Raw genomic sequence first — 24,838 nt, forward strand, 5'->3', positions numbered from 1 at the left:
AGTCTAACACAAAACCTGAATCTCTTCCAAGAGAGTTACAGTTAAATCATCCAATGACCCAAGAGGTAGTTATTTTAATTATTTGTGTTTTTCTTGGCTGTATTATTTTGTGATCGTATAGGCTAATTATACATTTGAATTTAATTTCTCCAATATTAGTGTCTAAAGCTTGGACTAATTTGCATTAATTACAGTGACTGGTATATATGTGCTTGCCAGTAAACCACTTTTTAACAAAAGGTTACTCAACCATTTTTCTCTTGGCCCCAGTGGGAATTTTAAATGATAGGAGCTTTGCACTTGACAGCACAGGCAACCTGATCTGTTGCTCTAAGTCTTATATGTCAAAACTTGAAAAGGAGAATTTTAAAAGGTGATTTGGTTAAAATTCCGGTCACCCAAACCTTTACTATTCAGACAGACATTTATAGAAACTGCAGTTCTAGAATCAGACTGCACACATCTCTGACTGTATCTTCTTTGCTAAAGGCTGGGTTTATTCTTTTGGTGGAGTGGAGTTACAGTGATTCACAAAAACCATCTGACAATTGTATTCACTGTTGGTTAGCTCTCCGGCTTCAATCTTTTTTTTTTTTTTTACTGTACCTCTATTTCAGCAGCTATCAGATTCAGCTCAGTTAAATACATTTTATGCATCACACCATGAAAGTACCAGGAAATTTTTAGAAGAAAGTTTGTAGAATATGACAAAGTTCTGTTTAACATTTGTTAATTGATAATTGTTCCCTTGTTATATTCTAAATTAATTATCTTATCACAACATATGTAGCATATACGTTTGCATTTGAATAAGATTTTTATTTCTGCTGATTATGAAAAGAATGAGCTCTTTGACTAGAAATAATGGAATCACTTAAGTGGAAACTGAATTACATGGAAAAAGGTAGTTATCCTAGGTAATTACAACACAGCTCTACACATTGAGACAAGACAAACAGCAGCACCACCTACTGCTTAGATCACATTCTCTGAAACATCAAAAATCTGTGAGCCGATGTATTTTAAGGTTTGTGAGGTCTCTTCAGATAAAGGTTAACTGTGTAATAGATGCAATACTGCTAAATAATATAAAATAATATAAAACTCCTGTATGAAGCTGAGATTACTACCCCATAGTATAGCCTTATTTCTCAAGCAGATTTTTCAATAAGGAGAAAAGAATATTCATAAACCACAGAGACAGTAAGAAAGCAAACTCTTTCATCACCAAATGGTTCTCTAATTTATCACATGGCTTTGTAATTCATCACATTTATAAAATTAACACGTGTATGTATGGATATATTGTGTACTATTGATACATATAGTATATATTATACATGCACATGTAGATACTTTGCCATGAAATAAACGTGAGAATTAATAATTCCTATTATTTTAACTTCTGTCTTTACAAAGACAAGTACTGAAAATGTAAATTTCAAATCAGTGGCTAAAGCATATACTGAATAATAGCAGAGTTTTTATTTTGAGTGTATGTTTATACTGAAATTAGATATAAATGCGATTGAGCAGGAAGGTTCAATGTTCAGAACCATTGTTTTCCCCTCCCATTTAAAGAATTTTAAAATATTCTTTTAAAATACAAATCAGTATTAGTTAAAAAGGTCAATATTTTAAATATGTTTAACTGTTGTAAGTATGTAGTTTCTTCAGTATCCTTACAAATGTTGCCAAGCAGTGTGTCTTCTCTTGCTCAGCACATGCCCAACTGTAATGTAATGGTGAAGTCTCCCTGGGAGTGACCCCTGTTGATGCTCTTAAAATCTCTGTATCCAGAATGCTTGTGAGTACCAGTATCTTTAGGAGGTCTCCTGAAGAGTCTTTTCCACCTTGTTTCTAGGTTTGGTTATGTGTGTCCTGCAAGTATTCTCCAGGTCCCTGATGAAGGAGTACAGAGATACCCTTTCTCACCTACTCAAAATGTGGCCATATTAGAACTGAACAAACGGACAGAGAACCTACTCACGGCATGACCAAACTCTATCCACCAGTTCTTTCTTTTTCAAAAAGAAACTACATACAGGTTCTGCCTCCAATCTATGCTTGTACAGAAGAATTCTCACACCACTCTACCACTGAAAACATCCTATGCCTAAGTGCATCTCAGCCTGGTATTTGAGTTAAGATAAGATACAGCCACAGTATGTCTCATTACCACTTAGGATTCTAAAGGTGTGTACAAACATTTGGACAGGTTAGGGGAAGGTTAAATCAAGTTTAAAATGGCAATCGAATCTAAGGTAAATTGGGATGGGGTAGGAAAAACACAAAATGTTTGGTTTTCTTGGGAAAACAAAAATCAATTTTCCACACAGCTGATTCCCTCATCAGCAGGTAACTTTGTTAAACCCCTTGAGAATCTAGGTATAGTAGACTTAGTTGAGACTAGTTGATACCATTTCATCGCTATTTGTTTGGACGTAGCTATAAATATTGGCATCTGCAGTGCGCTTACATTGTTTTTTTGGCTAAAATCCAAAGAATAGAGAGGTGACCTTGTTTACCTTAAATTCTCAAACTTAGAGAAGTGGTTAGAAAGGACTTTGTAAATACCTTTGAAACTCACTTGTCTGAAGACCTTCTCATGATCTCTGACAAAAATACGAATTTTCAATTTGGTTTTCTTCAATCAATTTGTCAGCTTTCTAGCCTGAAGTTCAAAAGGGCTTCTCAACTGGTGAAATATAATGAAAAAGGACGATGTCCCTCTTGGGTACCTCTAATGGCAACCCCACCCCCAAGTACTTTAAATAAGGGCTTCCACTAAAAGGCTTTCCAAATAGAATAATATAATGGACATCTATTTGAGGCACACTCTAAGGACTTTAAAGCGGGTGAAGCAGTGTGTGAAGAAACATAAACAACAATAGGAACAAAAAGCAGACGTATTTCCAATTACTATTATTAGAGAACCGGAGAGCCCTGATACAGGCTGTACTCTAGCTGTTCTAATAATGCAGGGATTAAGGTGCTGTTGCCAAGCCAATTTTGATTCAAAGTTTGTCTGAACTGTATTATGCTATATTATATACAGTTTAGCATTTGTATGTTAAAAATTTCTATAAGCAAGGAGAAACAAACTGAACAATACAAGAAGTTTGTGATTGAAAGGGGTTAAAAAAAGACTGACATCACTTGAATGGTTACCTTTGTGGCGATAAAGGTTAACAAAGAGCCAAACACTTATTATTTGAAGAATTTTTGTAGTACTTTTTATAACATTGTGATTAATAATGTTATATGAAGGTAATATATTTAAATAATGGGGGGGTGCAACCACATGCAAAATATGTTGATAGAAAATAACTTGAGATGTGAGATTCATGACATTGACAGAGCACATACACAATACATGACATAAAAAAATCTTAGGCTAAAATCTTTCCTGAGGTGAGTGCTGCAACCAGTGATGGAAGGGACACTTCCTTTGTTCTGAGTAAGTCTTCAACAGATCTCCCAGAGACTGTAAAGGCCCCTTACCTAGCTTGTTCTTCTTGATCTAATTAAATTTTCTAATAAATGGTTCAGGTTCACCTAGTCATCTGAAGTCTATTATATTCACCCAGATGGTGTCTCTGTAATAATATGTATTATAAAATTCACATACAACTTTGAAAGAAAGGGCATCTGTCTGAGCCACAGATTCCAGCTCCCTCTTGCTTGTTCTTCTATCCTGATGATGCTCTTGCCTTTTAGCTACCTATTGGCCCAACTTCATCCAGAAGGTGCTTTTTGACTTGGGGGTTAGGATGTTGCCTTCTGAGGTGGAGGTGATATGAAGCACATCCTAGTAGGGGTTATTTCAGATTTGACAGTGGTGAGACTAGGTTAATGTCCCATAAATGGGGCTGGGTAGTGACAAGTTTTTGAAGAGTGTTGGAGACAACTTCCTGGTGCATGTGTTGGAGAGACCAACTACAAACAGTGTTCTGCTTAACCTACTGCTCACAAACAGGGAAGAATTGGCGAGGGATGTAGAAGTGGATGGCAAGTTGAGCAACAGTGACCACAAAATTATTGAGTTCAGGATCTTGAGAAAAGGAAGAAAGGAGAGCAGCAGGGTATGGACCCTGGACTTCAGAAAAGCAGACTGACTCACTCAGAGAACCGATGGGCAGTATCCCCTGGGAGGCAAGGCTGAGGTGGAAAGGAGTCCAGGAGAGCTGGCTGTATTTTAAAGAAATCTTACTGAGGGCTCAGGTACAAACCATCCCTATGTGCAGGAGGAATAGCAAGTGTGACAAGACCACCTTGGCTTAGCAGAAAATTCTTCAGTGAGCTTAAACACAAAAAGGAGGCTGATGTGATGGACTAGCTGGTAGTGATTTAGCCCCGGGGTTTTGAAAGGGTAAAAGATGATTGGAGGACTTGGGATTCCCTTTCCTCACCAATCAGGCCTCAGAGACTCACCCTCCATGTTCCCTGATTAGTCCTTTGGGTTACCTGGAGGGGGATAAAAGGGGCAAAACAGCTGACTTAGGGGAAACCAGCAAGGGACCACAAGGAAGGAGTTTCAAAGAGTTGGCAAGAGCTGGGCCAGCAGGGTGGGAGCAGTTGCCCCAGAAGCACCTGAAGGAGTGGGACCTGCAGGCAGCAGTTGGACCCTCAGCAGCACGGTGTGCAGCCAGCATGAGAGGCTGCCCAGCTCCAGCAAGCATCTGAGCAGCGACCTGAGAGGTTCCCAGTTCTGCTTCCAGCTCCTCCAACAAGAGACCAGGCAGCTTGATGTGAGGCCGGGGCTCCTGGAAGGTCAAGACCCCCAGCAGCTTGGAGCAGCACCAGCACTGGTGGCTGTGTGGTAGAGTTTCTGCCTACTACAGTGGAGATCTGCATTTAAGTCCCAGCTGGGGTGAGTGACATGACAGGGAGAAATTCTTGTTGCAGTGGAAAGAGGCCATTGTGTTTTCCCTCTTTCCACCCCCTCTAGGTACCCAGGCCCTATATTCCTTGTTATTTAACGTTTTGTATTTTGTGCCTTTCATATTTTGCCAACCAGTATTGTTTGTTCTGCTGTTTGTGTTTTATATTTTGTTAACCCTGTCTTTTGTCAACTGGATGAATATGTCTGTGATTGTAAACGTCTAACCTTTGTTAAATCCTGCCCCCTCAGGGCATTGTAGTGTCCCCTGTACCCCTGGTTTATACTGGTTATGTTCCCAGTACTGTTCTCTCATTAAAAGGTATATGGTTAAGTCCCCATTCGTGGTCTGGCTCTGCTCTGTAGGGGTGGGACGGTGCCTACACCTCCCACAGCACTTGTGCACCTGCTCTGATCCCTTCAATTGGAGAGGGGGTACATCTTGGAGTACCGCCTGGGTTACACTTACAAGAAATGAAAGCTTGGACAAACAACTTGGGAGGGAAGAGTATAAGAATATTGGCAGGGATGAAGTCATGAAGGTCAAAGTGCAACTGGAGTTGCAGCTAGCAAGGGACATGAACGGAAATAAGAAGGATGTCTACAAGTATGTTAGCAACAAGAGGAAAGTCTGGGAAAGTGTGGGTCCCCTACTGAATGAGGGAGGCAACCTAGTGACAAATGATGATGCAAAGGCTGAAGTACTCAATGCTTTTTTTACCTTGGTCTTCACAGGCAAGGTCCACTCCCAGGCTACGGCATCATGCAGCACAGTTTGGGGAGAAGCTGAGCAAGCTCAGTGGTGAAAGAACAGGATAGGGACTACTTAGAAAAGCTGAATATGTACAAGTCCATGGGGCCAGATGCAATGCATCTGAGCGTGTTAAGGGAGTTGGCTGATGTGATTGCAGAGATGTGGCTATTATCTTTGAAAACTTGTGGTGACTGGGGGAGGCCCTGGACAATTGGAAGAGGACAGACATAGTGCCCATTTTTAAGAAAGGGAAGAAGGAAGATCCAGGGAACTATAGACCAGTCAGCTTTACCTCAGTCCCTGGAAAAATCATGAAGCAGGTCCTCAAAAAATCCATTTCTAAGCACCCGGAGGAGAAAAACAAGATTAGGATTAGTTAGCATGGATTCACCAAGGGCAAGTCATACCTGACCAACCTGATTGCCTTCTGTGATGATACAACTGGGTCACTAGTTGGCTGGAGGGCTGCACCCAGAAAGTGGTGGTGGATGGGTCTTATTCGACCTGGAGGGATGTGGGCTTGGTCCTCGGGCCCGCATTGTTCAACTTCTTCATCAGTGACTTGAACGAGGGGGTAAAAAGCACCCTGTTCAAATTTGCAGATGACACTAAGATGTGGGGAGAAGTGGGCATGCTAGAAGGGAGGACTAGACTGCAATTGGACCTAGACAGGTTACAGGGGTGGGCAGATGAGAACAGGATGGGTTTCAACACTGACAAGTGCAAGGTCCTGCACCTGGGGAGAAAGAGCCAGCAGCATACCTACAGGCTGGGGAACTCCCTTCTCATCAGTGCAGAGGCAGAAAACGATCTTGGAGTCATTATAGATGCCAAAATGAACATAGGCCACAAGTGTGGGGACGCAGTCAGGAAGGCCAACCACACCTTGTCGTGCATCCACAGATGCATCTCAAGCAGGCCCAAGGAGATGATCCTCCCCCTCTATGCAGCACTGGTCAGGCCGCAGTTGGAGTACTGCATCCAGGGAAGGTAAGTCTTCCCTTGCCCTCGCCCCTGTTCCCCACTCCCTCAGTCTACGATGGTCAACATCTTTCTCCATTCTGCCATAAAACAAATTCCTATATAAGTTAGGCCACTTGGCTGTCAAAAAAGAAAGCATCATGGAGATGGAAGAACAAAACCAAGAAAAAGTTTAGGAAGGTATGTTGAACTGAGAAGCATCAATTCTGTCCATTTTCCACTTGTAGAACTAGAAACCAAGAAAAAACTCTGTGGCAGTAGTGTAACAGTGGGTATATGAGCAGGGCACTAACCCCAGGTACTAGAATGGAGCTAGAGTTGTTCCTTCTCCTCCTGTGCTCCTCCACCATTCACTGCCACAACCCGGGAAGCAGAACTGGGCAGTTATGTCTTTTGCTCTGTGGTTTGGGGAAATGGACATTGTCTCCCTGAGCCAGGGAGTAAGCCTTTGATTCCAGTGTTGTTTGAGCATTTCTCATTACCAAGTTATTGGAAAATTGTGTAAGTAGCACTGCACTGGGGTAGAAAACTGATTTCCTCCTCACATAGTGCTCCATCTGCTTGAAACTCATTCCTAGGGGCCTGAAACTGATATAGATATGCTTTCTCTGCACTTCCTTGTTTTTGAAGGGCTAAGATTTGCTGAATATGAGATTGTTGGAAGGACGTGAGATATTACTGATCAACCTTGATTCTATATTAATGATGTTTTATGTCGCTGAATATGTAATTATTGTGGGCAAGATAATTTCCTGTCCTACAAGTGGGAAATGGACAGAATTGATGCATTTGACCTCACCATACCTTCCCAATATGCCAGCTGACAGATTGGAGTCAGCATAGAAAGGGAAATAAATTGCTATTGATCTATATTAGTTCAAGGAGAAATAGAATTAATTGTAACTTTCAATCATAATTTGGTCCCTGGTCTGCTCCTGAAGAATCACAGTTATGTGATACCTCTTCTCAGAGCAATTTGTGTCACTTTGTGTGTGTGTGTGTGTGTATGCATATATACATATAGAGTAAACTTACATATATCTAAAAGAAAATCAGTGTTTCCAAAATAAACCCCTATATCCCCAAATAGACTATTATCTAATCAGTCCATTCCAATACAATTAGACGAGTTTGATTATCCTGCATAACTGTTGTTGCTTCCCTTCCAAACTACCATCTTTATTCAAATCCAAGACAAGGTTTTTGCCTCCTCCTACCCCCACCCCAACAACAACAACAACATGGGGAGAAGCCTCATCTTATATTTAAGTAAAGGTCCAGGGCAGCTGGCAGCTCATCTCTGGCTTTGACCTTGAACATGGAGTGGGAGCTGTCCCAGGTCAGGATGACTTGTGCAGTAGACTTGCTGCTGAGAAAACGTGGGGGAAGGAGAGGACATGCAGGGGAGACCTGCCTGTTGGGCTTGGGGGGAGACTGCACACCCCAACCCCCTTGTTTGTCTTCTTCTCTGGCTCTCCAGCCCTAACTCGGACAGGCCCAGAGCTGCGACCACACCTTCGCTTGGCAAGGCTGGGGCCACTGCTGCTGACTGCCTTGGAACCAGAGCAGAGCACAGAAGGTAGTAGTGCAGAAGGGACGGTGGTGGTACAGGGAATGTGTGGGCAGGAACAAGGCAGGGAACAGGGAGTAAGGAGGCATGGAGTGGGTGGGGCAGGCACAGGATGGCTAGGAGTGGCAGGAGAGGGAAACAGGAGTGGAGTGCAGGGAGTGGAGGGCTGGCCTAACAGCAGGGGGAACAGGTGTCAGGATGGCAGGCACAGGCACAGGGAAGGGGACAGGCAGCAGGGGGCAAGTTACCAGGCAGAGTTATGGGATGGGCAGTGGGCAGTCAGGGAGGGCAAAGTGCAGGGGTCTGGCCCCTCTCCCCCTGCTGCTGCTTTCCTCACCATAGTTGGGGAGAGTAAATTTAAGATGCAGATCCACTAGTTTGATCCTATACATGAAAAATTGTAACAAATTTATAATTTTCCATGTATAGAATCTAATTACTGGGGGTGAGGGAGAAGGGGGCTAAAATTTAGAGTCATTTTGGATTTGGTTAAATATGGTATATGCTTCATTTTACAAATATTTACTATAAATACTAGGGCTCATTACCATAGCTACTTCCATACTAGTCACAACAGTAAGCAGTACACTTGCTACAAGTGCTAAGGCTACACCTGGTATTACTAGGCATCATGTCTTGAACTTGATCAAGAAACAAGTTAAGTGACTAGGAGCCCAACTTGAAGCCCGTTCAAGTCAAAAACTTCCATGTATTTGAATGGCCTTTGAGTCAGGTCTCACCAGTATCAGGTAAGTTGCCAAAGCATCTACAGTTTTAGGGCCAGAATCTGATTCTCTTCTTCCATTAACAATCCATTGATTTCAAAAGAAACAAATACCATATTTACTTGAATCCAAGATGCATCCCCCCAACCTCTTCCACATGGAGTGGCGGGGGGGAAGCCCCTTATCTTGGATTTTAGTACAAGGAGGGGGGCAAGTGGGTGCTGTAGCCCCAGGCCTTCCCTCCCACCTGTCCTCTTTGCCTTTCCTCACAGTATATCAAAAGGCACAACTGAAGTTAGTAAGCTAGGCTGCCTATACATTTGCTTGGAGGCTGGTGGGTGGGGGTGCTTTAATTAGAGCAGTTCCTGGGCAGCTGCTCTAATTAAAATGCTTGACCATCTTATGTATTAAGTCCCTGTACATTTAAAAATGCCTTCAGGATGCTGTATCTAAACTTCACTTGACAAGGTTTAGTTAAAGAGCCCCCTGGTCATATTAAAATATGTAGGGGCTTTATTCACATGATGCTGCAGCAATGCAGCAGCATTCTAATAGAACATGGAACAGACTCAATTAATCAAATCCACTCCAGCATGTTCTAATTAGAACACCAAGACAACACTAAGATGTGGGAAGGATGTGTATAGGCAGTCCTAGTGTAAGTCTTCTGATGAACTTTACTAAAAACGATGGATTTGCATTGGAATTATACTGTGATCAATCACACCTGATGTTTGCAATCATAGCATCTTACTGATAAAGCTGCACTTAGGGAAGAACATAGCAAACAAGTATTTAATTCCAGTTATAATGCCAGAATTGTAGGGAAGAAAAAAAAACCACAAACAAAAACCCCAACAACAAAATAAAACTCTTTTCTTAGTCTCAAACAACAATGTCTACAGCAGATACACAACTATGATGGTTTATTGTTCCCAGAAAGGGATGTAACTTAATGACAGCTTTAGATCTCTGTCTTTGTTGCTTGTATAAAAGTAAGTCTGACTCATTAACCAGATTTTTCTTAAATGCTTCTAAATTCTTCCTTCTTAAATAAGCACTCTTTATTCCACTTAGAACAAATGTGTTCTGATAATTAAATTCCCTTTCCCCTCAAACATCATTTTAACTTAAAAACTGACATGACATACAAGTCATCACATGAAAAAAAATTATGCCAGCTCATTAGTTTCAGCATGAACAATCCATAAAGTAATATATATTGAAATGCGACAGCCAAGAATTTCTTAGGGGGAGAGGTTGTATTGGATCAACTGTGCAGTTAAACTGGAGTTAAATAAACTTTCAGATCCAAGACTTTTTTCATCAAGTCAGATGAGTTTGCAGGGCTAGCACATAAATGATGTAGTTATACATATATTTGCCATTGAAGTTAGCATGTGTGAGGCTGAACAAGGATAAAATGTAATTTAAAAAACATCCAAAAAGTAAAAGCCACCATTTGCAGTAGTCTTCCCACTACTGAATTCAGTGAGGAAAGCTGGCAAAACTATGACAGCCCACTTCTGATCTGCCTCACATATCTGACATGGCCTTTGGTTCAAGCTGCAGTAAAAATGTTATTGAAGTTTCAGTGGTGGAGTTAATTTCTACCCTCACCCACACGCATGTAATCCATTGATTGGCTCCAGTAGCCTTAAACCTTCACACGCAAGTCGGAGAGGAGACATAGCTGCTATTCAATGTACTGTTTCAGCCCTGAAACAGTGACTTTGTAGCTTACTATTTCAGGGAGATTGTTTCCTTTGTTTGGTTTTATCCAGTAACTTTTAAATGTCATGCTGGAAGTAGACCCCAGAACTTAGGTCTACCCCTTTCTCGGTAAAATGATTCTTAATTTTCTGAAACAGTCCTGACTTCAGGGCCATTTTGTGATACCTCCAAAGTCCTGACTTCAGGCCCATTGCGTGATCCCTCCTGAAATACTAGTTTTGTCACAAATTAGCAAAATTGGTCCTGACTCAGCCAAATCCCCTTCCCAAACATTTTGTAAGATGCAAAACGAATTAGTCTGCATGTAGTGAGGCAAGGGGTTTTTGCAATGTCTTTTATTGGACCGGCTGGAGAGATGTTGCTGGAGAGATGTTGGACAACCTTTAAGCACAAGGGGCCTTTTTTCACGTAGTGCTATGGGAACAGATTCTGTTGAGGCAGACCTGTTTCTGTTGTCACCTTTCAGGCCAAATAGTGACGTGTCTGGTGAGTTAGGGACTTCTGTTGGCATCACAGTTTTGAACTTTGGAGCCTGAAGCTTGTTCAAGTCCTTTGTTGAATGTGGCCCTTATTCCAAAAGGTCACATCTACATGGCGCAAGGCACCGTGTTGGTGAGGAACACCAACGCAAAGCAGTAATGCCATGTTAGAATTTCACCCTGGAAATCAAATTAAATATGGCACAACATGGCAGCCTGTATCGCCCCCTCTTATAACCGGGGTCAAATGACAATGTGGAGGGTCAATGGCAGACTTTATTCAATGGGGTGGGGCGGAAGAAAGATGCCATCTAGATTTTTCCTGCCCAAGTAAGTTCATTTGAAGCAAGCACCTGGCCCCAAATAAAGCCAAAAATCTCTTTACCTCCAAAATGGCAAGTGGATTACAAGGGAACCCTAGGTAAGGACAGATTTCTGCTTATAGTAAGAAAGATAATCCAGGGATCCGACATTTTTCTCTGATTAAAAAAAATCCCCAATTTTCAAGTTAAAAAAAGTAACCACAAATCCCCATTTTCCCATGATCAACATGAAACGCCTAGTGCATAATGTATGTATAGTGGTGTTTCATGTTGAACATGGGAAAATGGGGATTTTGGGTTACTACTTTTAACTCCAAAATTGGGGATTTTTTTTAAAACCGGAGAAAACCTGGATCCCTGATAAGGACGTTCCCAAGTGGTACAACTGGAGGGAAAGGAGACTGTGCTTCAAGACCCGTGTCGACAGACTCGTCTTTCCTGGGTGCCAGGGCAGGCAAAGGAACTCTTGTCACTGCGCATGTGCACACGCAGCGGGGAACACCACCCTGCTCCGCGTTCAGCTCTCCATTGCTGCCGGTTACAACTGTCCCCGCGCGCGCGTGCGCACACACTCGGGATCTCGCGGGGTTTCGGGCAGAGGCGGAAGGTGCCTCTACTCGAAATCGTAGAACACTAGGTACATCGCAAGCCCGGGGGCTCAGCCTGTGGGGCGGGGACGACTGTTGGCGGGAGACGACCCCTCCCACCATTAGAAGCGCCGCGTCACGCGGAGGGAGGAGGGAGTGCGCCTGCTCAGGGAAGGTCCCGGCCGTTACAAACAGCCTGCGCGGTCTCTTAGCAACCCATCCTTTCCCCCTCTCTGCTTGGTAGGGGTCGGTGTTAGCGCCTCTGCTTTGTGCTGCTGTCCTCTGCTCTTCACGGGGGCTCTCACAGACAGAGGGGGTAGGGGCGCATTCCCCTGCCCCAGCCCCCTGGCTATGGGGGGCTTCCAGCTGCTGCCACCCAGACTAAAAGTCCCTAACCTGGTAGCTGTGCCAGAGGGGCCTTTTCAGTAAGGCTGGATTATGCCCATAGTCTGGGGCTGTATTTATCACTGATTGGGTGCGTCTACACAAGACACTATGGTGCAGTTGTTACTGAACATTTATTTAGTACTAAATAAATGGACAGTAACCAGAGTTACTGTCTAGTAGCACTAGCAAGCATCTTTTAAGTTACACTACTTAAAGTAGTAGCTTAATACTGCACAGTAGTGTGTTGGCACTGTCTGCGCTGTGCCATGCTACTGCGCAGGATTTTTTGGCTACTGTGCAATCAGCATCTCATGTAGACGGACCCGCTAATTACTGGGTAGCTCTGAAAATGTCTGTGCGTAGGAACCCTGCTACATGTTCAAATTAAAGCTGGATAGAAACCAGATATACAGTTGTTACACTTCTTTTCAGGGGTGTAAGTTGTAGCCGTGTTAGTCTGAGGACATAGGCAGACAGGTAAATCCGGTATCTTTTACTAAATCAACTCAGTTGGAAAAATTCTTCTTACACATTTTTCAAGCACTAACTTTATAGATGGCTGCCTCTTGATTGGATAGTCATTTTTAACACATGATAAGCACCTTGCATAAGTGGCTGATCTGCATTTTTTGTGTGATTAACCAGTTAATTGTGTGATTATTACTATGCACGTGTGGATGGTCAAAATGTATTGCACGATTAACCAATCATGTTATAGATGTCATGTGTAGCAGGGACCTAACACACCACTGTCTTGCAAATTCCTGATTTAGGCTCAGATTACATGAATAGTCTGCATGTGAACATTGAGTTCAAGTCAGTGGGACTACTGGTGGAAAGAAGCTCAGCAAATGGAGGTTTGCAGGATTGGCGCCCTTTTTTCCCCCCTAGTTAAAATTGTATTTTCAGTGTTTAAAGGTAAATTTTGTGTAAGTGCTGCAGTCCAGAAATTGGGTGACAAGCAAGAATTTCTTAGAGTGATATCTTTGATTGGACCAATTATCATTGGGATGAAGTTAGAAAAGCTTTCAGATGCGTGCCTTGCTTTGTCTGTGATACCAGGAAGCCAAGCTATTTTAAACTTCTTGTAAAATATATTTTAAATGCCACATTGAAACAATGAAAATGATTTTTAACATTTAGAAACAATGTATTATAGTTTGCAGGCAGAGGTCTTGTATGCATTCTAAATTGTTGACCGTGCTGATAAAATCTTAAAATACAGTGTTTTGCTACAAAAAAGTCAGAGTGCTTGCTTGCCATGTAAGAATAATGTGGTTATGAAGAAGTGAAATAAGCAGAGATTTTTGCTTTTCACTTTTGGATAAGCTCATCACCAGAATAGAAGATAACTCTTGCAAATGATCAACTGTTTCATCTATGTTTAGGTGGGCCAGAAAGGCTGCTTAAGCTGCTTTCTGTTCTCAGTGGTGGCAAAAGACAGAACCAGGAGCAGTGGTGTCAAGTAGCAGCAAGGGAGGTTTAAGTTGGGTATTAGGGTGGTGAAGCACTGAAACAGGTTATCCAGAGTGGTGGTAGAATTGTCATCCTCAGAGGTTTTTAAGACATGGCTAGACAAAGGGGTGTAGGGATGTGCTTTGAGGAGGGGATTAGACTAGATGACCTCCTGAGGCCCCTTCCAACCCTAATTTTCTATGGTTCTGTGATCTTTAGATGGCTTGACAGATTCTACAGGAGGTACCTTTTTAAGCTGACAAGTAATGCATGAATTCTAATATGACTGTTAGTATTATGTTTATACATCTGGAGATGACTACTAAACAAAGACTTTAGCTAATATGTCATCTGTTAATCAGCTGGATTGGCTTTAGTTAACTAGTAACACCATATTGATAATGTATCCCAGTGACTAACCAGATTTTGCCTTAGCTATAATGAGCTTTTCTTGTGCTTTTCTGTTTTTAAGTTTTGCTTGGCCCTGGTTAGTTTGTAGCATGAACTTTATGGACTTAAGCATAAAGCAGTGAGTTTATGAAGGTATATAAAAATTCTGATCAGCTCATGGCAGTTTAGGAGCCAGAGAAATTAGAGAGCCAGTTGAAATTTCCTTGCTATTGCCTATAGGTGCTTCATTTCTGGAGTAAATATTTCTACAAGTATTAATATAATCCCAAAGAAATATGGATGTCATTGCAGAATTAGGGCCTTACTGTGGAACTATATTTTGATCACTTAATTTGTATCTTTTTAAATGTTTTTAACTAGGTGTGTGGTTTGTTATTGGATGGTAGGAAGTGTGCCTTATGATCCATGTATAACAGCAAAGTCATTCGTATGTCTGTGGCAGTAAGATGACCCTGCTCCAAATACATTCATTTTAAGTTCTGTATCATCTGGAAATACAAGCTGCTTTGCAGAGGATGTGGGCCACTAAAAGAATATGTAATACTCAAAGGCAATGGATTAAACTGAAAGAAGGTAGACTTCATGGCTGCATACTTCTAAAATGTCAGCAGTTTCGGACTGGTGTTTTGAACTACAGCAGTCTAAAAACCATACGTTTTAAATCCACATGTAGTGTAAGTATCTTTTTTTTATTCTTTCTATAGTGCTATAGGCATGGATGTTGCTCTTCCACCCAGAGACCAGTTCCTTTAGAACTTACAGTCCCAAGTTTGACCATTTGGCTGCAATCTTGAATTGAGGATCACCTATATGAGTAAAAACCTGAATTGCTGATTTTGACACTAATTTAGTAAAATGACTGAAAGAATAGGGAAGAGAGGTAAGAGAAGACATTGGTTTTCCCCACATCTTGCAGTTTGAAGGGGGTTTTTTTCCTCTTAAAGTAAAAATAGATGTACAGTGTACTTGATCACTAGTGGACGACTAACTAGATAATGCTCTCTTAAGAACTCATTTTAAAGTGATATATTAAAAAATTTCTTCAGTGTATGTGGGTATGAAACATGCAGTAGAAAAAAAGGTGAAGACTAGTAAGTAAGGCAGGATCAGAGCAGAACAGATCTCCAAATAGATGAAATCCAGGGTAGAGGGAAATGGCAGTTTAAATTTTACAATTCAGCCCCTGGGTTTAGGCACCTAATTCAGAATAATATATATTTTTAAAAGCAAGCAATGTATTGGTAAACTAGCATTCAATAATATAATACTTGAACCTGCTAAGCACCTACAAATGTACACGATGTGGAACTTTTCTTTCTCTTTCTAAACAAAATGTCTTCAGCAAATTACAAAAGATTCAGTTACATCCTGTTCAGATTCTTGTTCAAAGTATTTCAGCAAAAAATAAGTTAATGTTTTCCTGAACCCATTTCCTTTGTTCTTCCTTCAAAAGATTAACTCTTGATTCTATGGATATAGATTTTCTGGGGAAAGGATGAGCAGATGATAATGGACATGATAGCAACTGTTAATGCAGAGGGAGTTAAAATAGCATCTGGAAAGGGTCCCAAGGAACAATGTGATGAAAAACAACATATACTGAAAGGTATTTCCTTTTTTTAGACTCTGGGTATCTTTTATTTCTTGTCAGGTTATTCTAATATGGATTCATGTGTTTTGCAAACAGATTAGTTCTGTAAAAAGTTGACAGTAATCACTCTTACTGCTTACTGTTTTTGTAGTTTTTAACAGTTATTTTAAGAGCATAGAAATTATGAAGAGGTGAAAAGGGTAAAAATCAGGAAAATGACAGCTTAAAAAAATAAAATTTAACACGGGAGAACCTGGATGTAATTAATATATGCCATACATCCAGATTTTCCCAGACAGGCCTCCCCTTTTCCTCCCTTCAGTCCGCGCCAGGGCCAGAGTTACTCTGCCGCCTTGCGTACAAGCTGGAACCACCATGCTGTGGCCTGGTTGGGATGGGGGCAACTGAGGGACCCCTCTGGCAGGGCTGGGGGAAGCTGGTGGCTGTGGCTTGGGGAGTGAGGGGCACCAAGAAGGGTAGAGGGCTGCAGATTGGGAGTGCAGAGCACTGGCAGTGCCAGGGGGCTGTAGGTTGGGCATGAGGGGCGCCAGCATGGCCTGAGTGAGTGGGGGGACCATGGGTTGGGAGTGAGGGGAACTGGCACGGCACAGGGACTAGGTGGGGAGGGAGGGGCACTGGAAAAAGGAGGGGGGGCTATGGTTCAGGAGTGCGGGACATTGGCAGTGCCAGGAGGCTGCTGGTCTGGAGTGAGGGGTGCACCTTCCCTCCCCTCATCCTCCCCCTCCCTCCCAGTGTCCTCTTTTTCTTTGGAACTGTAAATATGGTAATCCTAATAAGTAATATAATATAATTTACTGTTATAATTAATTGGCCCCATTCTGTCCCTTTTTAAATTCTAAATTAATTTTTCAAGTATGGTATTTTTACAATTAAATTGATTCCATTAGTAGTATTTCCGTAGTCTCTTGGGATGGAGGAGATGTGGGGATGATTCTGAAGAAGTTGGACAACAAATGTTTATTCTGTCATTCTGAGCCTATTTAACATGTGTGGTAGCACCTAATGTTTGGGAAATGAAGCCTGAAATCTCCTTGGCCCCAAGCCAGAGCTCAGTGAAATCAAGGAAATCTGACATAAGTAGGCTTTGAATCCATTTCTCTACATTTAGTGTAGTCCATCCTTTGGGATTTTCTGTTTTTAATGAGAAACTAGAAGCAGATTCTCGAATGACGACTGCTACTTGATTTCTTGATGCTAATTTAATTGATAGATTTTTACAATCCTTGGAAAGTTATGAACTTACTTGTAGTGAGGCTTATACATTTATATCCCTTCCTTTCACAGCCTTACTCAACATAAATTCTAAATTACAGTGGAATTATTAGGTACAGCAGACAGTACTTAATAATCAATGTGCTAATATTAAACATTTGCCTTTAGCAATATCTGGTACACTTAATAATGATTCTCTTTATATATTTTTATTCATAAAGTCTGTATTGTTACTCGCTTTACATTTTAAGTTATTAAAATTGGCTAAAATAGCAATTGGGTAAGTTATTTTTTCCCCAGGTTGTAAGGAATTTTATTAATCAAGTCTTTTATATGGTAGAACCCAATCTATCTGGGTGGTTTGCAACTTGCTTAATTCACAGCAGGTTGCCATATTAAGGATGAGCTATTCAGTTGTTTGATATGGCTTTTACTACAAAGCGCTTTTACTGCAGTTTCTCCCATCAGTTGGAGCTCTTCAGGAGTCTAATGCAGCGTAGGTGCCATCTGCTAAGCTTTCTTCTTGAGGTAATCAAAAAATCGTTAAAAATATATACATATGGGGTTAAGTACATTGCCATAAATAGGTTTATTGAAAGAGGACCTGGGGACTACAGTGGCCAATAAGTTGGACCAATTTGGAAGTGAACATTATATCATTCATGAAATTCAAGCACATTCCTGAAGTGCCTCAGGCCAGAAGCTGGGGGGTGCTAGAGCAGGCCCTTGACTGCAGAAAGCAGGGGGAACAGGGGGCATGGCCAGGCCCCAGCAGTAGCCTGGCATAAACTGGCCGGAGGGGTTTCCCCCCTCCTTGTCCCACTAGCAGGGAACCAAGCTGGGATTTGCCTGGCACTCCCCCGTCACTACTGCAACGGCAGGACATAGCCCCTGAGGCAGAGGCTAGTGGGATCTGCCCATCACAACTGCTGACGCTCACTCCATGTGAAGGACAAGCGGCGGGATAAGCCCACTCCTGCCCCTTCTGCCAGATGCCAGAGAGAGGGGGGGAATAATCCTGTTCCCTAGCCCCTGCCCAAGGGTTCCTGCTATGCAGTGTCTGGTCGTGCCCCCACCTCGGCCGCTGCAGCAGCGAGGCAGCAGAGCCCTGGATGGGGGCAGCAGCCCCTGTTATAGTGTTGGGGAGCTCAAGCCCCTTCCTGGTGGGTGAGAGGGAGCATGCTGTGGGGTATGCAGAGCTGCAGCAATGGTGCTAGGGGAGGCATCTAGCCCTGCAGTGCAGCTCCCCCGCTGGGAAGGAGCTTTCACTCCCTGACACTATGATGGGCTGCTGCCCCCATTAAGGGCCCTGTCCCCTCATTAGGGCCCTTATTCCACCAGTTGTCCTGCGCAAGGAGTGAGCAGTGGTGGTCAGGACTGGCAGACCTGGCTGCGGTTCTCCAGTGACAGTGGGGAAGAGAAAAGAATAATCCCTCTGTCTCAGGGACCCTACCAGCCCACCACTGCAGCAGCAGTGGGGAAGGGCCTGGCAGAACCAGCTTAAGTCCCTGCCAGTGGGATAGGGAGGGAGGAATTAAACCCTTCTCTGGCCAGACCCCAGCCCCTGCTTGTTTCTGCTGGGCTGAGGAGCAGACAGGCAGGGTCAGCCCTGCTCCACTGGAGCAGACAGCCCAGACAAGAGAGCATGCCTGGATGCTGGGGGACTCTGGTTTAAGTTGAACCAGGAAGGGGTCTGGGACAGACATTACATGAACCAGCTAGGCAGTTTCAGTCATTTTGAAACTGGTTTATGTGCACTGAACATCTGTTCTGTTATAGGTTTAAACCAGTTTCTGATCTCTTAAACCAGTTTATGTGTAATTTCTGTCCCTAACCAAGAAGGCTACCTTCATACTAGGCTGCATTAGTAGGAGCATTGCCAGCAGATTCAAGTTAGTAACTATTTCCTTCTATTCTGTACTGGTGAGGCCACGTCAGTACGGTGTCCAGTTTGGCCCCCCCGCTACATAAAGGTTGCGGACAAGTTGGACAGAGTCCAACAGAGGACAGTGAAAATGGTGAAGAGGCTGAGGTATGACTTATGAGGAGAGGCTGAGGGAACTGGGCTTATTTATTCTGCAGACTAGAAGACAGAGGGGAATTTAATAGCAGCCTCTAACTATCTGAAGTCTGGTTGAAAAGAGGGGTGGAGCTAAACTGAAATAAAATTAATATGAGAGATCCTGCTTTACCATCATTCCACTAACTTGCTTGGTTAGACTCATTAGACTCGAGGCATCCCTTGGAAGATGCCAGCTCTTATTCCTCATTTTTTTACTATGGAAATAGAGCAATTCTTGTGTTGCAAAGAGCTTAGACTATGACAGATCAGCATGCTTTTGACACTATGTCCTCCTCTTTGAAATTTCTTTAACTTGTTAATCATGCATGGGTGTTTGCCTACCTAACAGTGCTGATATTGCCCAGCACTGCAGCACCTTTGAAATGAATTCCTTGCATCCCAGGGTACCACAACACGCTGGTTGAGAATTTCTGCCCTAACTGCACATAAATTCAAGGTAGTGTAATGTTTGCCCATGAGAAGGAAGCTAAAAACATAGCTTCCACAAATTCTGTTTTAAAAAAAAAAATAATCTAAAACTAGTAACTCCTTTAGAATATGTACAGTGGCTTGCATTTACTTATCTACAATGCTTTCTCTCGCTTTTGCTTTTTCATAGAAGTGTCTATAGCTGTTACGTTCTTTCTCTTAAAAACAAATGACCTTTGTATAAATTTCTCAGAATTGTTGGATACTGACATTAACATTTTTAAGTTGTATCAGTTCTAATAATGAAATACTTTTTTTTCTAAATAGTACTATTTTAGGTTCAACACTGGGAAATATATAGTAAATTTCAGCACTTGTAATTAATTTTGCTCCAGGTTTGTGCCTAAGATGGTTTAGAAATTGTATGTATGCTTCATATGGTTCTGGAAAATGCCCAGAATCATTGTTTCTGTGGTGTATATGTTTGCATCTATTAAGTTTTCTGTGGATGGGAAGTAAAATATGGCAAAATGTCTTCTCCTGGCTACACAATATTAAGCCTTTTTAAATTAACAGTATAAGAAAGTTTACCTAAACCAATGTTCTACAGACAAAATATATTTCCAGGTAGAACAACAGGAATAAAATGATGTGTAACTCAGGTAACCATTTTTAAACACAGGTGCTCTGAGGCTTAGAGCTTCTGAACAGCTACAACTTCTTTGTCCTTTAATTAAGCCTTTTTTCCTGGGGTTTCTTATGTAGGTATTATGCAGAAAAAGTAAACACTTAATTGATCTGTTCCTGCTTGCAAAATTTTATTTCCACAGAAAAAATGAAACATCTCAATCTATCATTTGCAGCTTGTGGGTTTCTGGGTATATACCACTTGGGGGCAGCAGCTGCTTTTTACAGGCATGGTGAGAAGTTACTGAAGGTTGTGAAGGCTTTTGCAGGAGCTTCTGCAGGATCACTGGTTGCCACAGTTCTGTTAACAGCACCGGAAAAAATAGAGGTAACTGATAGATTTAGGACATCTTTATATTTACTGGTACCTTTCAGTTTTCTTGTAGGAGCAGTTTTTAAAACCCTTTGCTTTCCTTAACAAATGTGTGCATGTGTATTCTGTATACAACTTGTGAATGTTTACAGCAAAATATGCACTTGCTTGAATGTAATACTATGTTAAGTTGTGTATGAATGGATGTTTGTTGAAGTCTATAACGATATAACTATACCTTAAACATGTGTATGCGCTCCCTTCTAGTTGAGAGTTTATGAAGATAGAAAATATATGGACACTTGATTTTTTTTTTTTATGATAACTTAAAGTTTGCTTTAAAAAGGAATAGTCACTTTTTTTTCTTAAGGCTAATTGCTGTTACTAAATATTGTAAGTATATATTCCTACTTGTTTTTAAAGAGGAAGTACAAGGAATATAAACCATACCAGTCAAATAAGGGAAGGAACATGTGCATCTGTAAGCCTTGATAATATCCTCTTTTCCAAGCTGTAGGACTCAGAGCTTTTATCTCTAATGTATCTGATTAGCAGGGATCCTGTTTTTTCCTGATTTAAAAAAAAAAAATCCCCTATTTTCAGATATAAAAAGTACCCAAAATCCACATTTTTTCCATGATTAAAATGAAACACCACTTTATTTATATATGTGGCATTTTATTTTAATCATGGAAAAATGTGGATTTTAGGTTACCTTTTATATCTGAAAATTGGATCCCTGTTGATTAAAGAATCAGACAGCAGTGTTGTGTGGTGCTCTACCTCCTTTATGTTCCATGCATGTCTTATCCCCAGAAACACTCATGGTTTAGACTTGCATTAGAAACATAAACAACTGGTACAGGAAAAAGTACAGCTGCCTTTCCCAGCTTTTTGCTGGTAAAAATTCCTCTCCTCAGAAGCAGTTCTTCACCACCCTCTTGGCTTGTTTAGAACCACTTTACACTTTCTTCTGTGGCCCAAAGTTGACCTAGTAAACAAAGGGCATTGAACACATTAATGTAAATATGATACTAAACATTTGGCAAAATTATACCAGACTTATGTATTATGGCATACATAAGGGCCCAGGAGGTCCTTCTAATTGTGTTCCTAAGTGAGCATTCACTGGGGTGCATTTCTTTAAGTGATTTGAAATTTCTTGGGTTTTAGTATTCATTTTAGTAATCTGATAAAAATTAAAGACCTTTTAATGGTTCATAACTTGCCTAAAGTGATTTTTTTTTCAACGTTAAAACAAAGTTAAGTTCAGCTAAATAGAAGTTCAAATGGGTTGTTTTATTGAATTGGAGGGAGGGAGGTGATGCTCATGGTAAGCATGCTGTACAGGTCATTTTTCCTCTTAGAGGCTTAATCCAAAAATTTTCAGGCTTTGGGTACATTTTTTGAGTCCTATATTTGAATCTGACTAGTTTTTCAGGTTAGAATAGATAGAAGCCAAACAAATACTTTGACATTTGCAGTTTGTAAAGGGATTTCATTCCTCATGAATTTTTTAAACCTTGCAGAAGCATCTGACTTCTTGCTTTCTACTACATATGATAGCTCACTAGCTTTTACCAACCCAGGGTAAAACCATTTTTGCTTCCCCTGATTTTTTTGGAAATGGTTGGTTGGTTGTTTTTTGTTTGTTTGTTTCTTCCAGTCCTATTTTTATAAGGACTTTTCCACATAATGAAGTTTTGGTTTTCACTCTTCTGTTCAAGTATGGTGCACATTACAATAAATCTGACTTCTGATTCATGACATCTTGAAAACAAAGAGATCATTATGTAACCAGGGCAAAGGGGGGCAACCTGGAGCATGCATGCCACGAGTGGCATAGGCAGCATTTTTGTGTGGTGCACTGCAGATCAGGGAGGAGGCAGGCAGCAAAGCGTAGATAGGACATGGGGAAAGAAGTTGAACAGTGGATCAGGCAAGGGAAGGAGATTTGGAGTGGCACTTGGGGAGGGCATGGGGCTTAATTTGTGGCATGCCTGACAAAAAAGGTCAGTCTTGCTGAACTAGTTGAACTTTCTTCATTTCTTTTTCTTAATTAACCTTTCAGACATTCTGTTTCAGTTGCACAGAAAATTATGGCAGCTGTCCAAGGAACAAAATTCTTCATTCCCATGGATGTCAACCAAAAATAGTCTAGCCTAGTGGATAAAATGTATTTCATTGAAATATTAAAATGATGTTGAAATTTCTATTAACCTTTTTGTTCTTAACACTACAAAAAAAAGTGTGTGTGTGTGGGGGGGGAGGTTGAAGGAAAGCTCTTTGAACAAAGAATGTTCTGAACTACTGGTGCCCAACATTTTTGTGGGCCAGATGAGCAGCGCCAGGTCCATCTCTGGGCTGGATCCAGCCAGGGCTTAATCCAGTAGCCGCGGCTGGTGCAGTGGGAGCTGGACCAGGCTAGCACAAAGGGAAGGAAGAAGGAAACCTGCATGGGTTTGTGACACTAAAGAGTGAGGCTGAGAGTAAAGAAAGCTGTAATTGCATAACTTTTTAGTATGAGATTTTTCAAATAGCATTGTCAGAAAGACTTGGGATCCTGAGTATTTGCTGAAAGTGAAACTTAGAGGTCTTGGAGCCAGATTTTACAAAGGTACTCAGACGTGTAAAGGTGCCAGTAGGCGCTTAGATATTTTACAAAAACAAAACAAAAACGTGGATTGAGCACTTTGTTGCAAAAAATTGCGGTCCGTTTCTTGGAGGCCACTAAAATCACAGACACACATACATTTAGCAGTACAAAAGGTGTATTTGCAAATAGGGTTAGAGCAGAGTCAAAAACTTAGATTACTTTGAATCCACTAAGGAATTTTTGCAGGCTGTATTTATCTTTTTTCTTCTGGGCACATGTGCAGAAACAGGAACTTTTATAGCTCATTTCTGTTTCATACAAACATGCATGTGGTTACATTACTACATCCATCACATGTACATTATAATTAACTACTTAAGTATGCAGGGCGGAGAGGTAAATATGCATCAGCTAATTGAGCATGCTCAGAAAGTTCTATAGGTTACCAAGAGTTTAAACCCCCCCCCTTTCAAGGACACAGTCAATTGAATTCCAGCTTCTGTAATCTGCATGAGAAAGGCTAGGGAGAGGCTGGGGGAGAGTCTACGATTTAAGAAAAACTCTGGCAAGGCTGGCCAAGGAAAAAAGTCCTTGGCAGTGTTTCTTTCTTATCAGGTAAAAGATGCAAGCTGTGCATTTCTAACAATACTCTATTTCTAACAATATTCCCCCCTCAAGGTGCTTTTTGCCTCCCATTTTTATTTAGGCAGATTAAGATAATTACGAGGAATTTCTCTGAGTACCATGCCTTTTGCTACAGTCTGCGCTTTGAGGGGGACTGCTGCAACTTGCATTTTTTTAACTGTGGTGGTTATTAATCTTTTTGAAGCAGGTGTCTTCATCATACAGGGATGATTGTGGAGTGGATGGGTTACATTTCATCCACGTGGAGTTTGGGAGCTTAACAGCAGTAGAATTTCATTGACCTGCATACTTGCTGCAATTAAGGGCATAACAGGTAGTGCATGTTCGGACTTATTTCAATGTCCATGTACAATGGCTATGTTTCAAACTCTTCTTTGTACCATTATTGCTAATATAGTACTCTCTTAGTGCTACTTGGGAAAGATCCCAGCTGCAGTTCTCATTCCATTTTTGACCAGTACTTTTAACATCCGCCTTATCACTTACCAACCATTTTGGGGCCAAAGGAAAAGCCTTCCAAGGCCACTGTTCTCCGGCCTCTCGGAGTCCTCCACAGGCCCAGCAGTTGGTAAGATTGAAGGTACCTGCAATTTTTTTCATTATGTCAACATACAAATTTGTCCCTGGGGGAGCAATTGGGGGAAGCGGGGATATAGGCTGGTGGCTAGGGCTGCTCAATTCTGCTGTTCTTACTACATGGATAACAACAAAGCATATTAAGATTTCCACTATATTCTCCCTTTCTTGAGATTAAATACAGTTTAAACTTTTTCTTTTTCTTTTTTTGTTTAATTTTCTGAACTTTGATTAAGCCGTCTCAGGCGCACTTTGAGATCATCAGTAGGTTCACAGCTCCACTTGCTGGCTTCTTGTTCCGAGGACGACTTAGCTTCCGGAGTGAGTTAGTCTTGGGAGTTGGTGTCCTCTGACGCTCGTGGATGTCGTTTCACACGGGTATGGTGTATCTAACGGTCATGGCCAGCAATCTTTACAG

General features: G+C 41.5%; 1 protein-coding gene across 4 annotated transcripts in view; it reads left to right on the forward strand.

The window, feature by feature from the left end:
• Positions 1-12,040: 12,040 nt before the first annotated feature.
• Positions 12,041-24,838, forward strand: part of PNPLA4 (patatin like phospholipase domain containing 4) — a 36,602-nt gene continuing 23,804 nt past the window's right edge. Inside the window, exons 1-5 of one of the 4 annotated variants that reach the window (XM_019529350.1) lie at positions 12,049-12,085; positions 13,196-13,340; positions 14,649-14,962; positions 15,768-15,894; positions 20,434-20,618. In XM_019529350.1, coding sequence (XP_019384895.1) covers positions 14,804-14,962; positions 15,768-15,894; positions 20,434-20,618 — 471 coding nt within the window. In that variant the 5' untranslated portion in view covers positions 12,049-12,085; positions 13,196-13,340; positions 14,649-14,803. Of the gene's footprint in view, positions 12,086-13,195; positions 13,341-14,648; positions 14,963-15,767; positions 15,895-20,433; positions 20,619-23,143; positions 23,221-24,838 lie in introns of those variants that run through there. The other 3 variants (XM_019529351.1, XM_019529352.1, XM_019529353.1) reach the window with 3 other exon arrangements.

Source organism: Crocodylus porosus, unplaced genomic scaffold (genome assembly GCF_001723895.1).
Source record: "Crocodylus porosus isolate Cpor-Errol unplaced genomic scaffold, CroPor_comp1, whole genome shotgun sequence".
NCBI lineage: Eukaryota > Metazoa > Chordata > Crocodylia > Crocodylidae > Crocodylus > Crocodylus porosus.